We start from the raw sequence: 14033 nt of genomic DNA, 5'->3' as shown, positions 1-14033 counted from the left end.
AATTCCAATAGGCTTTAAAAGCGAACAGCATGGAGCCTGACCAGACTGCGCGGATGCGCAGGCTGGTCTGGATCCATGCTGGTCGCATACCCACTATGTTGGTTTTCTCATGGCACGGCTCAAATGTAGCTTCTAAAATAAAAACAATATTACAATGATCTGACGAATAATGCAAATGAAAACATTAAAATAATTCGGAGATAATTTTCTTTGTTTTGAATAACAGTGCTGTAATACATCAAGCATCTTATATTTTATACAGGCGTGATGAAAACGGTGTGTTTTTGCTTAATTTCAGATTTGGCCCATTTGGCGAGTTCGCAGTGATGTGTGTGTCTAACCTTATAAACATTGCGTTTTACACATTTGTGAATATGTGATGTATTTTATTTGTTGCGTGTATTTTCCGTGTACCAGTTTCATATTTTTTACAGTTTTTGATATTTAAATTTTACAAGATGTACACAGAAACAAGACATGTCGAAGGAGTAAATTTGTCCTAAAGTGTTTCAAGGTCTTAACATTTAACAATTTTATAATAAAATCCAGATTCATTCAACGTGATATTTTTACTTTATTTTCTTCAAAGTAACGTTGATTGGCAAATTGTTGATTTTCTAGTCTGGGGATTGTTTTATTTCTTTATTATTTCATATAGCGCAATCACCAATGGTAAAGAGAATTATGGTGTTATTTTACGTTTTCCCTATGTTGTTACAGAACACTAATGTTTCTGTAGCAACCGTTATAGCAAGAAGACTTGAAATCAATAATTTAATTCATAGTTATAGTTTCGTTGCCAATAAAAAGTATAATTATAAGGTTTGTAAAGCTAAATTGTAACATAAGGCTGCATGTAACATATTTAACTGACAAATTATTCTATTCTGGTAATTAAGTGTGCATGTATCAAATGATTTGTCTTCACGCCGTATGGCATTGTCCTGAATCCAAACTTGCCGTGCCAGATTCCAGAATCAACGAAACGGAATATTTTTCATACAGAGCTACTGTTTAACTAATATTAACAGTTTTCGGAAATAGGTAATGAATTAAAACATGATGCAGATAAATAGACTAAGATGAAAGAAATGTGATACCGAAACATATCACATTATATCAATACAAGCAGTTTATTTTCAATATTCCATTAGGCCAAATGGACCATGAGGACATGCAATACATGATATATGACAAGACAGTGTACAACATACAGATCTGCATGCAATCGAAGTTGATGTGCGGAGAATGTTTAAAATACATTGCATATTAACATCCTTAATGCGTGATAATATCAATGACTATCAAGATAAATAATATCGAAAATAACAAAACCATGCGTTTTATAAACCACACAATATTGTGATAAATTTTAAGACGAGTTTTGTATGACGTCTATTTTTGTACATTCTTTGTCTCCTAAACATATATAACAATTATGACATAGTAATGTGTGTAATAAAATGATTACCATATATTATTGTCTTTATAAGTAACGTAATCATACACAGTAATCATACATTGATCTTGTCGGAACGAAACACAAGATCAACATATTACTCAAAACAAATGAACTGGGGATTTATAAAACACATTATACGCTGCACTTGTTTTTATGTAAAGTATACATCATCTCATCATATGTATTGCTGGAATTTTGATCACCAGGCCTCCGTCGCCGAGTGGTTAAGGTCGCTGACTTCGAATCACAGTTTGCTATGGGTGTACGATTTTTATTTCATGTGAGGAAACTATCCAGCTGGCTTGCGGTGAATATGTGATTCTACCAAGGTGCCCGCTAGTGCCTGAAATAATTTGTGAAGTGATGGTCTACCTCCATCAGTTTTGGACAGCATGAATATCTTTAACCATCGGCGTCTATATAATACATTTCGTTTAGAAACCTTGTCAATGTATGTTAAGTTATGGCTAACTGCACCAGAATCAAATTCATGTGGCAACGTGTAGCACAACTGGAGGCCAAACTAGAACTTGGTAAGCTACCTGAGAAAAGCGGAGTCTCAATCCAGTGCTGCCCCGTAAGATTTCTTTGTTGGAACGTTTAACCTATTTTTAGTTTTTCTCGACTAACTGTGCACTCCTTTAGTAGTTAAGGGATTTGACTTGAATAAGTTAAACAACAAAGCACAACAAATACTATACATGTTTGCGGGATATTTCCGGCACTAACATGCATCTTTGTTCGAAAATGTGTGCCATGAGAGGACTGCTGTGGATCTAATATCAAGCTATAGACAAATTATAATGAAAACTAACAGTATTACATTCAAAATATATTGCATCCTTCATAGATGCGGTTTGGACAGTCGTGTATAATAGATGCTAAATACGGAGTAATATTTGAAAGTGCTAATAGAAGAGGTGACAGAAACTTTGGGGTAGTCCCAGTGATCTTTATCTTTGGAGTCCCTAAAGCAAACGTTATCAGCGTTGATGGAATATATTAAGACGTGACTGTCAAAGAAACTGATGACATAAAACTTTAAGCTTCTGACCTCAATCTTTGGAGCAACCTGATCGTATAACTTAACAATCTCATTTGAAGTTTGATGGTAAAACTGTTGCTAGTTCTTTACCTTGAAATAGTCAGTGCGATATACAATTATCTCATTCTTGAAAAGAGTGTTTAATAGCATAGTCCCTTAATGATAACATCATTGTTAAATTGAATTGTAATTATATAATATAATGTTACGTTATTCATATATGTAACGACTATATCTTTATGCTTGATTGTTTTGATTATTTTTGTAAAGAACTGATAACATTTACTTATTACTCATACTACAGCTATAAGTTTGTTCAAAATACATATGAATGTTTATTTAATTTATAAACTTATAGTTTATTCTTTACATTTTATCATATAATGACGCAGTCATAAGGCATTCAGTAGTATATCTATGCTTGTTCGTTTTAATCAAAACGAATGTTTATTTGTCAATACATCAGTTTATTTCCTCTGGCGGCAATACGACACTCATATCAAACCTTCCGTTTGTCGCATTGCGGCAAAATCTTCACACAGGTAATTTTATCAACTGTGTGGGGGAGGAGGTCACGAAATCATACAGCATAGCGAGGATAAAACGCGGGAGTGGAAAAACAAGCTAGTGTTATACAGGATTTAAATCCGAAATGGTGAGTTTGATTTTGTTGTCATCCGCTATTGAAAGCATTTAAATTTAATGATTTAGATGTTAATCATTAATGCTCTTAGTTTATTTTTGTAATTTACGCGTATATTTTAGAAATATTAAGATTTGTTCTCTGTCTGGCGCCATTTTTAAATTGTTTTAAATCCAGGTTGCATTTGTTTATTATTTTCTGCATACGGCTATTGCAGCATATAAAAATCGTACGCAAATTGATGGTGAAAACTCGATAATATGGTTTATTGACAAACGATATCAGCTAATACCATAATAATAAAATAAAGTCTTACCAGTGAAAGTGATACCTATATAACTATGTAAAAAGATAAAATTATTTTATCATAATTTGTAATCACTGTTACTAGAAAAATAACATAATGGAATAAAATCAAAATACAATGTAGTGTGTTTCATCGATACATTAATCAAAAATTATTTTACAAATTATTGGCAAATCAGTGTATGATATTCTTTAATTAACACTTTTTTTGTCGCAAACTTTATTCTTTCGATTTTTATTTGCTAATTTATGTAATATTTTGTTGCGGCCAGTTATTTAACGATCAGTTAGTACATCTTTAGCCTGGCTCCCTGGCTGCATGGTTATTTTTATATAAATACTGGAAACATTTTATAAGAAAATTTTAGGCCTCTAAAATAGCATAATTTTATCTGATGGCTGAACCATACAGCCTGGTGAAAGTTGGCCAATGTAACCCTAGGTTAACCCTGTAAACTGTTAACTACTGAGAACCCTATCAATTGTAAAGTAATTAACTATGAAATGTAATGACAAGTTCTCCTTACCAATTTGATAAGGGTCATTTGAGAAAACATCAGATGTTGTTATTTTCTAGAAGAGTCTGATACTGAACCCATTCATGATTCAACAGTTTACTAGTAAATGTAAGTGTGAAATATTAAAATATGTGGATAATTATTTGGAGGTAACATAAACTCGGGATCTTTTTTATTATGATTTTTTAGGTTTTGTTAAATGTTAAATATGAAAAACTCTAACTACAGAAAGTGTTTACTGTTGTGGTAAAATTAACCTTTACATCAAAAAAGTTCAAGTGTTTTTTATGTGGAGAAATGAAAGAAAACAGAAAGACAGCGCTTGTTTCATGGTCAAGATAAAAACAGACTTGTACTGGTACATAATTGAGAGAATTTTTGGTTATTGATATTGTTTCACTGGTTTAAATGAAATTTTTGTTATTAAACAAAGAAAAAAAAAATAAAAATAATGAAGGGTGCTGGTGATGTTAAAAGTGCTACGAGCCTTGAATTCTGTTTTGGTCGACAGTGAGATGTCTTCAGCTGATGACACCAAGTCAGTAGGTTGTTTTCAATTTTATTTCCAATGACAACATGACAGATGCTGGAGTTCATAGTTTAAAGTTCTAAAGTTAATGAAACTTAACACACAGTTTTAAATCAGTTCATCACAATCTGTGATGAACTGTTTGTATTTATTCATATTTTTTTTGTCTATGTGTTTGAGTGTTATTCTTAACAAGAGCAGTCTGTAAGACAGCCAATGCTCGACTATTCAGATTGTTTTGCCAGAAACAGGAATATTACCCTATTTTAAAATGTTGAAATATCTACAGAGTTTCAAGTATGGAGATGGGAACTTGCATGCAACATGACAGATGCTGGAGTTCATAGTTTAAAGTTCTAAAGTTAATGAAACTTTACACACAGTTTTAAATCAGTTCATCACAATCTGTGATGAACTGTTTGTATTTATTCATATTTTTTTTGTCTATGTGTTTGAGTGTTATTCTTAACAAGAACAGTCTGTAAGACAGCCAATGCTCGACTATTCAGATTGTTTTGCCAGAAGCAGGAATATTACCCTATTTTAAAATGTTGAAATATCTACAGAGTTTCAAGTATGGAGATGGGAACTTGCATGCAAAATTTACTTTAACCAGGATTTTCTAAGTCTGAAAAGGGGCATAATTCAGCAAAAATGCATGTCAGAGTTATTGAACTTGATGCTATCACCTAGTTTTATAACCTGAAGAAACATGTGAAGTTTCAATTCAGTACCTACAATCATTAGTTTTGGAGATTGGAACTTGCACCCAAAACTTTTAAGTCCTAAAGGGGACATAATTTGGCCAGTACATGTTAAGCTATCTCTTACGAAATAGCTTTCTGACATTATGCTGGCAACCAACTGACAACAAACTGATAACACACTAATTTTGCATGACAATACTGACAATAGGCCGGCAACAATATGAAATAACACTGACTACAAAAAATTTGATTCTTGTAATACACTGGTGCTATTTCCAGTGTGATGTCAGCAACTGCTTATAGAATGGAAAGCCTTTGGAAACAAAATGGCAAGAATTTAAAGAACTGGTAATACACTAATGTCAGTGTGTTGCCAGCAACTGGCTACAGAATGGACATACACTGGAAATAAGAAGGAAATACTGGTTATGCATGTGCACTATGGTCAGTGTATTACCAGTAACTGTTTATAGAATGAACATGCACTGGATACACAATGGCAGAAAACTGTTACAGCTATTAACTTACATGTTCATTAATATTTTAAAACTACCATGTTTCTGACAATACACTGGTTTTATCGATACATATTTAAATTGACGTTTGGCCTTAGTGGCATTACAAAGGATATTGTATGTTATAGGTTAGGCATTGTGGCAGACTGTGGACACTTTCCATAGCGAAATATGGATCATGATTAATGTTGGAACATGTTTTTGTATCCACAACCATGTTAGCTAATCATGTTTTATGAACATGTTCAACCATCAAACATGATTATGTTATAATCTTCTTTTTCTGTCAGAAATGCTTTTTACGACTTAAAGCAGCCAGAACTAAATTAAAACTGATGCAGTGTTAAGATATAGCAAGCAATCAGAAAAATGGCAAAATGTTCAACATGTTCAACCATGATTATACAAGAAATAACTTTTCCAAAATCCCTCCTATTGCTAGTGTATTGGTCGTTTATTATCAGCTGTTCTGTGTGGTCAGTGTATTACCTTACTTTCTTCAGTTAAATGCCAGTTTTGCAGTCTATTGTCATATGTGTCTTAAATTGCGTTAATAAAGTGTACTGAAATTAAAAATATTTCATTCATGCATGACTTAATAGTGTTTTGCATACAGTGTGTTTTTAGTTAGTTTTCAGTTTAATGCCAGATTATTGTATGCTGTTACCAGGTCTTGTACTACACTGATAATAAACTCAATACACACTGTGATAACTGGTGATAACAGAATAACAACAGAATAACAAGCTGGAAATTAGCTGGAAAACAACTGAAAATACACTGGGAATACAATGGTAAAACACTGACAAAAAACTGGATTTACACTGACAATGTACACATTTTTGGTAAGGGATGGGACGTCGCTTCAGGTACATGAAGTGACTCAACAATAATGGTACATTGTGTGCTGTCATAATGGAAAAAATCAAATGCAAATGGGGGTTAAGCTTTTGCCACTGCCAGTTGGTCAACAGAATAAAACATAATTTCCTTTTAAATATTCTTTTACAACATGCTCTTGGTTTGGTCTTATTTTTTCATATTTTAAAACTTTTAATTACAGCTTCATCCATTTCATCATTAAAAGTGAAGTTTAAAATTATTTAATTCTTGATCTAAAGATTATAAAATCCTCTGATAAATATATAAAAGCACATTCCTGTTGTCTGATAAGCCAATACAAGCTGATGGCAGGCCATAAATCAGTAAATTAGTTGTGGCTCATTAAATGATGGTTAGCACATGAAACCCTTAGGTAACACATCACAGTAATAGCAACAGATTGTCACTGAAAGAAATTAATGGGAATTTGTCTCACAAATTTGTGAGACACTGGTAGCCAACTTTCACCAGTCCCTATGTTCGGAGCCAGGGGCAATAAAAAATCTCAATGTAGAAACACCCTTCTGGAGTTACTTCCCTCTTAATGAAGAAAACTGATATATGTAAATAAGAACAAACATAGGGACGGGAGCCAGTCTAGTACATCTTGTACATCAGATCATTTTGAGTGTACAAGGTACATACCTTTGAGTTCTTGATGCGTTTATAATGAGTCACAAAGCGTGTCAGTTGATAGCCTACATATTTTGGACTATGAGATAAAAAAAAATGCATCATTGATGTCATTTAAATCTTCTTTGGTTGTGTATGTCAATACACCTTGTTATGTACGTAACATAATAATAGGTAGTAAAACAGGTATACATATAGTCATCAGCTTTTTGCATTCGCTATTTTCAGGCTGACCAACTAACAGAAGAACAAATTGCTGGTATGTAATATATTTGCTATTACATTTTTCAGAAAAAGTATTATTTGTTTCATGTCATGACAATGTCCGTTTCAAAAAAAAACTATAAAAGCGTTGCGTTGATGCATTTCGCAACATAGTTGATTTGGCAGTGTGTCTACGTATAGCATCCACTCTATTACATTACTTGCAAATTAACAGGTTTGTTTTTTTCAGTTTATCAATTTGATTTTTATTTTCACATATCTTCGCAGAATTCAAGGAGGCTTTCAGTCTTTTTGACAAGGATGGCGATGGCACAATCACAACTAAGGAGTTGGGAACGGTAATGAGGTCATTGGGTCAGAACCCAACAGAAGCAGAGTTACAGGACATGATCAATGAAGTGGATGCTGATGGTGAGTTACAACTTTTAAAGCATTTTTCAAACATAATTAATGTCAATAAAACATGTTTTAATAATGGCCATGTTTGGCTGGCCATGCTTAAGGATTGTTGTTGTCATTTAACTGGCATATCACCTGTTTCTCATATCTCTGTCGAATGCGTATTGTAGAGATAGCAACTACAATTTCAAAGATAGAAGGACATTAAATAAAACCTAGAAATTGATTTCTAAATCCTTCAAATAACTAAAAATGATTTTACAAATGAAAGTTTTGATTATATCAAAAGCTGTGTGTTCGCAAAGAATGGCAACCGGTATAAATACAAGTAGAGATATCTATTAGTTTACTTCCCTTGCAATTACATAATCAAGTGGAAAACGAAAACGGCTATAGACAAGATATCATATTTTTTTCACAAAAAGACAGTTATGATTTATTCATATATGTTTGATTTACCCTTTAAAATTTGATTTTGATGTTTTTGTTGGCTTATTTATGGTAAAACATTAACTAATAAATCAATGATAAAATGAAGATAATAGAAATACAGTTTTGTTTGTATCAAAATGTCACATTTAAGAACAGGCGTTGCAATACCTGATCTAACTGGTAGTATTAGTAAAGTTGCAGTTACGATGATCAGTACTACATTTGCCTACGTATTGCGTATCTTGATAAAACAATAGTAATGAAACAGGATTCATCGTCAAATTTGTGAACTCGGAAGTACAATCTACTTGTACTAATGTACATACATATTTGTTGTTCTTCCACCAGCGCTTCAAAAACATTACCTCTGTTGTCTACGCCCGATTTTGTTCACAACTTAACAGAATATAACATTTAAAAGGCGCGAAAAATAAGATACTCATCTAGTACTCCTTTAGTATAGTCAAACATTAATTTCACATATGTTTAAAGTCTAAATATATTTTCTGAAGTCTCTCCTCTGCTGCTATCAGACCTGCTTTGGGACTTTTTAACTTACGGTCAGTAAACTTGTGTTGGTTCAGCTAATTATATCCTTCATCTTATCAGTCAAAGAATCGGCCTTTACAGTTACGACATGGCCATTTTGTTTTCTAGTATTTTTTTTTTGGCCGTTTAAATTTAGACTTTCTGCTGTTGTTGCATTGACAGAGATGAAAGTGAAGTCAGAAACAACAACTGTTTCAAAGAGGTTAAACCTTGCATCAAAAAGATCTATGATTTAATAAAGCATTTGACAACGCAACGATTAACCCTATACCGTCAGTAAATATAGCACGTATTCGTACATAATCCGCATGATAAATCGACACACTTGATTTCGACTCAATAGGTAAAACTTTGATAAAGGATATAAATGACTTTAGAAAAGATATTCAAGACTGATAATGTTTTATTGCCTGAAAATATAATACAACATATAGAGTTGATGTTCGTATTTACAATAAAATACGCATATCGTACTGTTAGTAAATCAAGAATATAATTTAAGGCCAACATAGAGGTCAAAATAAGCTTTATATGCCGTATACATATATCGGTAGCCACTCAAAGTTTTCTTTGTAACTGTAAAGAATGAAATTATGAACGTGTTTTGTGCTTAGATACTAAGTCGAAATTACCGACCCTTTGTTTACAAACCCATGTCGGATTCAAAATGACGAGTTTACAAAGCCTGTATTCTATATCTTGTACAGGGAATGGAACGATAGATTTCCCAGAATTCCTCACTATGATGGCACGTAAAATGAAAGATACAGACAGTGAAGAAGAAATCCGCGAGGCTTTCAGAGTTTTCGATAAAGATGGAAATGGTTACATAAGTGCAGCTGAACTTAGACATGTAATGACAAATTTAGGGGAAAAACTGACAGATGAGGAGGTTGATGAAATGATCAGAGAGGCTGATATTGATGGTGATGGCCAAGTCAATTATGAAGGTAAAATTGTTCGAAATAAATAGTTTAGTATTTAGCTGCTTGTGATCTATTCTGATAGGTTTCAGTATCCAATCTGGTGTAGGAGAAAAGAAAATTATTTCTCTTCGCTGCTTGTTTAACCTCACTCCCCCTCCGACACCCCAACCACTATCCCACTCCCGAATTCTTAATTATGATGAAACCTATCAAGCAAGCTAGTGGAATGTCGGTGATTCTGTCTGCATCTGAAATAATGTCTGCAGTGGTACCTTGGGTTTTACTCTTCTTTTAAAAGCTGGAAGGTCGCAACATGGCCTAAATAAGCATCTGACAAAAATCAACAAAATTTGTGAATCATTTATTATTTTGCTTGGTTCCATTTCTGTGCTTCCAAAGGATCTTCTGATAGAATTTAGTAAAATACTGACTGTATACGTACATCTAGGCAGACTGTACGGTCGAATAAAAACATGTTTACAGTGTCTAACTTGATTTAATCCTGATTTTTCAAGACACTATCATATACTTTTAAAATAATTTCGATTTACGTTAAAAGCTTTACAATTTTCCCCATTTGATTAAAGCACTGTTTATTTGTCTTCTAAACGTTAAAACTGGAATCTGTCAATTTGTCCATTCTTAAATAGACGTTCATGTTTTCCTTTATTTTCTGTTTCCAGAATTTGTGAAAATGATGACGAGCAAGTAACCAAAGGACAATCCTGATGAACCTGTCAGGCTGTATGATAATGTGTACAGTAGGATTTTAACAACTCGAGCAGACGCGAATGGTTAGCGAGATTATTCTCATGGCATCCCGCTGCATGGCATAGTCATTGTCGTTTCGACATTTACTCTTCGACAATGTTCCTCGTGTTTTGCATCATTTGTCTTCCATGTTATTTTCTACTGCAATCAGTGTCTTCCAGTCTTAGTTTTTAATCGATGTAACAAATCTGCGTATGGTAAAGTAATGCCTGTAAGTGTTAAAGTTTAAATAGTTCGCATGACCCGTGGTCTAGTCTACACAAATTGCTTTGTATTCATCAAATTTCATTTTCTACAAAAATTTATATCCAGTATTTATCTTCAAAGCAAAATATATAATACCACATATGTTCAGGTTTTATTATTAAAGTGTTATTTTTATATTTAAAATAAAAAAAATGTAACAAACGTGTCTTGATTTTTTGTTTTATTTCCGCAGATGCTTTTCTTTGAGACAGCTTTTGTTAAATATCATGCGAGTCAGTGTATCAATTGACAAGGATACTTGTATTGTATCCCAAAACTACAAAGAATCACAATCAAAAGTGAATTCATTGCATGCACCTCTAAAATAGTCCGTCTTCATTCGGCAAGGATTATCCGTGGCAGAGTGGATAAGGTAAACGGCATCGAATCATTTGTCCTTCACCTTTGTGTTTTCAAGCAATGCGCTGGAGTTCACGTGAGTAAGACATTCAGCTGACTTGCAGGATGGCGTTTTTTTTCTACCAGAACCTGCCTGTGCATGATATAAATCCCAGAGAGGCAAATGAGGCCTTCATCAGCCATTAAAACGGAAAAGTCACCATATGACAACTGTGCCTTTCTAACTAAAAAAAATAAGACACATTTAACAATCTGTTCAATTTTCAAGAGCTTCCAGATAGTAGAATCTACTTTAAGTTACCGCTGTCACAGCCTATGGGAGACCCTCCCTTCTTTTTACCAATTTTTAAAGACGTTAAAAAGAAAACAGATCTGAAGTTTGTCTTCTCTCCCTAGATTAATATGATCATGTAATACGAAAACATAGGAAGCCTACATACTCTTGACAAAATTATTAAACAGCCTCTTTAATTCAGATGGTACATTTTCTGTATGTTGTTCATCACTAGTGTTCTTTTATTACTTTTCATTTTTCTAAAGTTCATATTATAATGGACTCGATCGGAAGAAGATATTTTGCTGACCACAATCACACACTGTGACAGACGGGTAAATAGTTACTGTTATCCTAATGCCAATAGTCTTCAAACGTAAACATCCTCGGTTGTGGACGAAAACAACTCTACATGTTAAATGAAAATTAAATGGAAATTAACGTGCTAGAAATCTGATTTATATTGCAATTTGTTACAACTTTTGTTATTCATCAATTGTTTCTTTCTTTAAAAAATAAAGACGTGTATTTTTCCGATTGTGTATTGCGATTCTGTTTACGTTATAGCACCACGTCACTAGCTTACTAGCACTTGCATTTCTCATGAATGCGGTATTGGGCAAAATTTTACTGATTAAAACAGCTAACCCGCCATTAGTTCGTTTTCCAATAATTAAAAATGTTACTGAAAGTACAATTTTGAAATCTAGTCTACGTTGTTGATAATTTTTCACAGTTTCAACAAAATCAAATTATGCTATATAAATCAGCTCATTTTACAACTTCAACCAGCCTTCGAAAAGTCACAAAAATACTGAAACACAAAAACATCTAGACTTTACCGACTAGTGAAAAACGTTATAAGGGAAGAAATTGAGAACAAAAACAGAATAATGGCGTTGTCATACTCTATCGTAATAGAGCATTTAATTAACCTTTAGCCTGCTAGCGGCAAAAGATTCCGTCTTTCGGCCAGTGCGGACACGTCCGTGCAGGCTGATCTTGGTCTGCACTGGTCGCTATTCAGTCATTACATTTTCAGTAAACACCCCTTCGAATAATAAATGGTATCGCCAATAATGAATGATCGTCCATCCATTTTTACAATTTAGCAGGCTCAGCGTTAATATGCATGCGAAATATAAACATTTCCTGGTATAAATCAAAATCTACACCTTCTTATTTTTATAAACAGTATATTCATTTTCTAAAAACTCAACTTTCATGTGTATTTTGTGACTTTTTAAAATGTAATAAAATTATCTTTTTGCGTATTTAAATACTATTGACTCTTTGATATGTTAATATACTAGAATAACATGTCGATCTAACAGTCCCTTAAATTTAAGAAATGTACTTTCAGTAATTTTTAAACTATTAAGAAAGTTAGCTCTTTGGTTCAGTACAGTTCGTTCGTTTACTTCTACTTGATGTCTGAAACTTCTGAGATTCGTGTTGTATATTTCTGGTTCCTTGGGATCATTGAGACAGTCCATTTAATTTTACTATAATAGAATTCCACTAAGCCGGGGTTGTGGGGTGAGTGGGAGCACTAAGCCGGGGTTGTGGGGTGAGTGGGAGCACTAAGCCGGGGTTGTGGGGTGAGTGGGAGCACTAAGCCGGGGTTGTGGGGTGAGTGGGAAGGGCGTGAGGGATGTTGCACATTTCATTACCTCTCGTTAACAGACTCGATCAAACCAGGCCTGGTATCATTTTCCTTGGTTGCCCTCTTATATATATTTCATGAGCTATCACAACAGGACACTTTAAGTGTCATGCGTCTGCATTGAAAAGTCCTCTTCCACTTGGACTTCATGGTGTGAAATTCTGGTCCTTTGGGATAATGGAGTCCAATTAGATTTTACTATTAAGTCCTAAACAGACTCAATCAAGCCGAGTCTGCTATTATTTTACTTGGATGTTTCCATTCGTGTTGTTAATGTAAGTTTTAAAAGTCGTAGATAATCTAATTAGCATGGTTTTATTGTATCAGTTTGCTTAATCATAATAGTTTGTGTTTTTGGGATGCCTCTCTTCTCAAAGCTGTAATTCTGTTAATATTACGTATTGTGCTATCAATTGAAGCAATATGCATGTTTCAACGTTGGATTAGATCCCTTTGGTATATTGAAAACAAGGACGAATATCCAGCAGCCAAGTTCCACAGTTACAACAATGCTGTATCAATACTCCGTTAAATGAGGCCTCAAGATACATACGAAAACAAAACCGGATTTCTGTCTACGAAAAAGGGAAATATAATTATTAATTCTGAATAGTATATAAATAAGGAAAATAAGGATGAGCCGTGCCATGGGAAAACCAACATAGTGGGTTTGCGACCAGCATGGATCCAGACCAGCCTGCGCATCCGCGCAGTCTGGTCAGGATCCATGCTGTTCGCTTTTAAAGCCTACTGCAATTAGAGAAACCGTTAGCGAACATCATGGATCCTGACCAGACTGCGCGGATGCGCAGGCTGGTCTAGATCCATGCTGGTCGCAAACCCACTATGTTGGTTTTCCCATGGCACGGCTCAGATATTGTTTATTGGATCAAAATTATGAAAATTCAGGATTCGTGTATTAATACAGTCTCTGAGAGGGTGTAT

At 33.9% G+C, this 14033-nt stretch overlaps 1 protein-coding gene across 1 annotated transcript in view; it reads left to right on the top strand.

Moving 5' to 3' along the window:
- Positions 1-10954, top strand: part of LOC123529778 (uncharacterized) — a 33500-nt gene extending 22546 nt beyond the window's left edge. The window contains exons 7-10 of the mRNA XM_053517799.1: positions 7446-7499; positions 7733-7876; positions 9553-9795; positions 10455-10954. Coding sequence (XP_053373774.1) covers positions 7446-7499; positions 7733-7876; positions 9553-9795; positions 10455-10483 — 470 coding nt within the window. The 3' untranslated portion in view covers positions 10484-10954. The remainder of the gene's footprint in view (positions 1-7445; positions 7500-7732; positions 7877-9552; positions 9796-10454) is intronic.
- The last annotated feature ends 3079 nt before the right edge of the window (positions 10955-14033 follow it).

This window comes from Mercenaria mercenaria, chromosome 1, assembly GCF_021730395.1.
Source record: "Mercenaria mercenaria strain notata chromosome 1, MADL_Memer_1, whole genome shotgun sequence".
Taxonomy (NCBI): Eukaryota; Metazoa; Mollusca; class Bivalvia; order Venerida; family Veneridae; genus Mercenaria; species Mercenaria mercenaria.
This window is presented reverse-complemented; position numbering and strand designations above follow the sequence as displayed.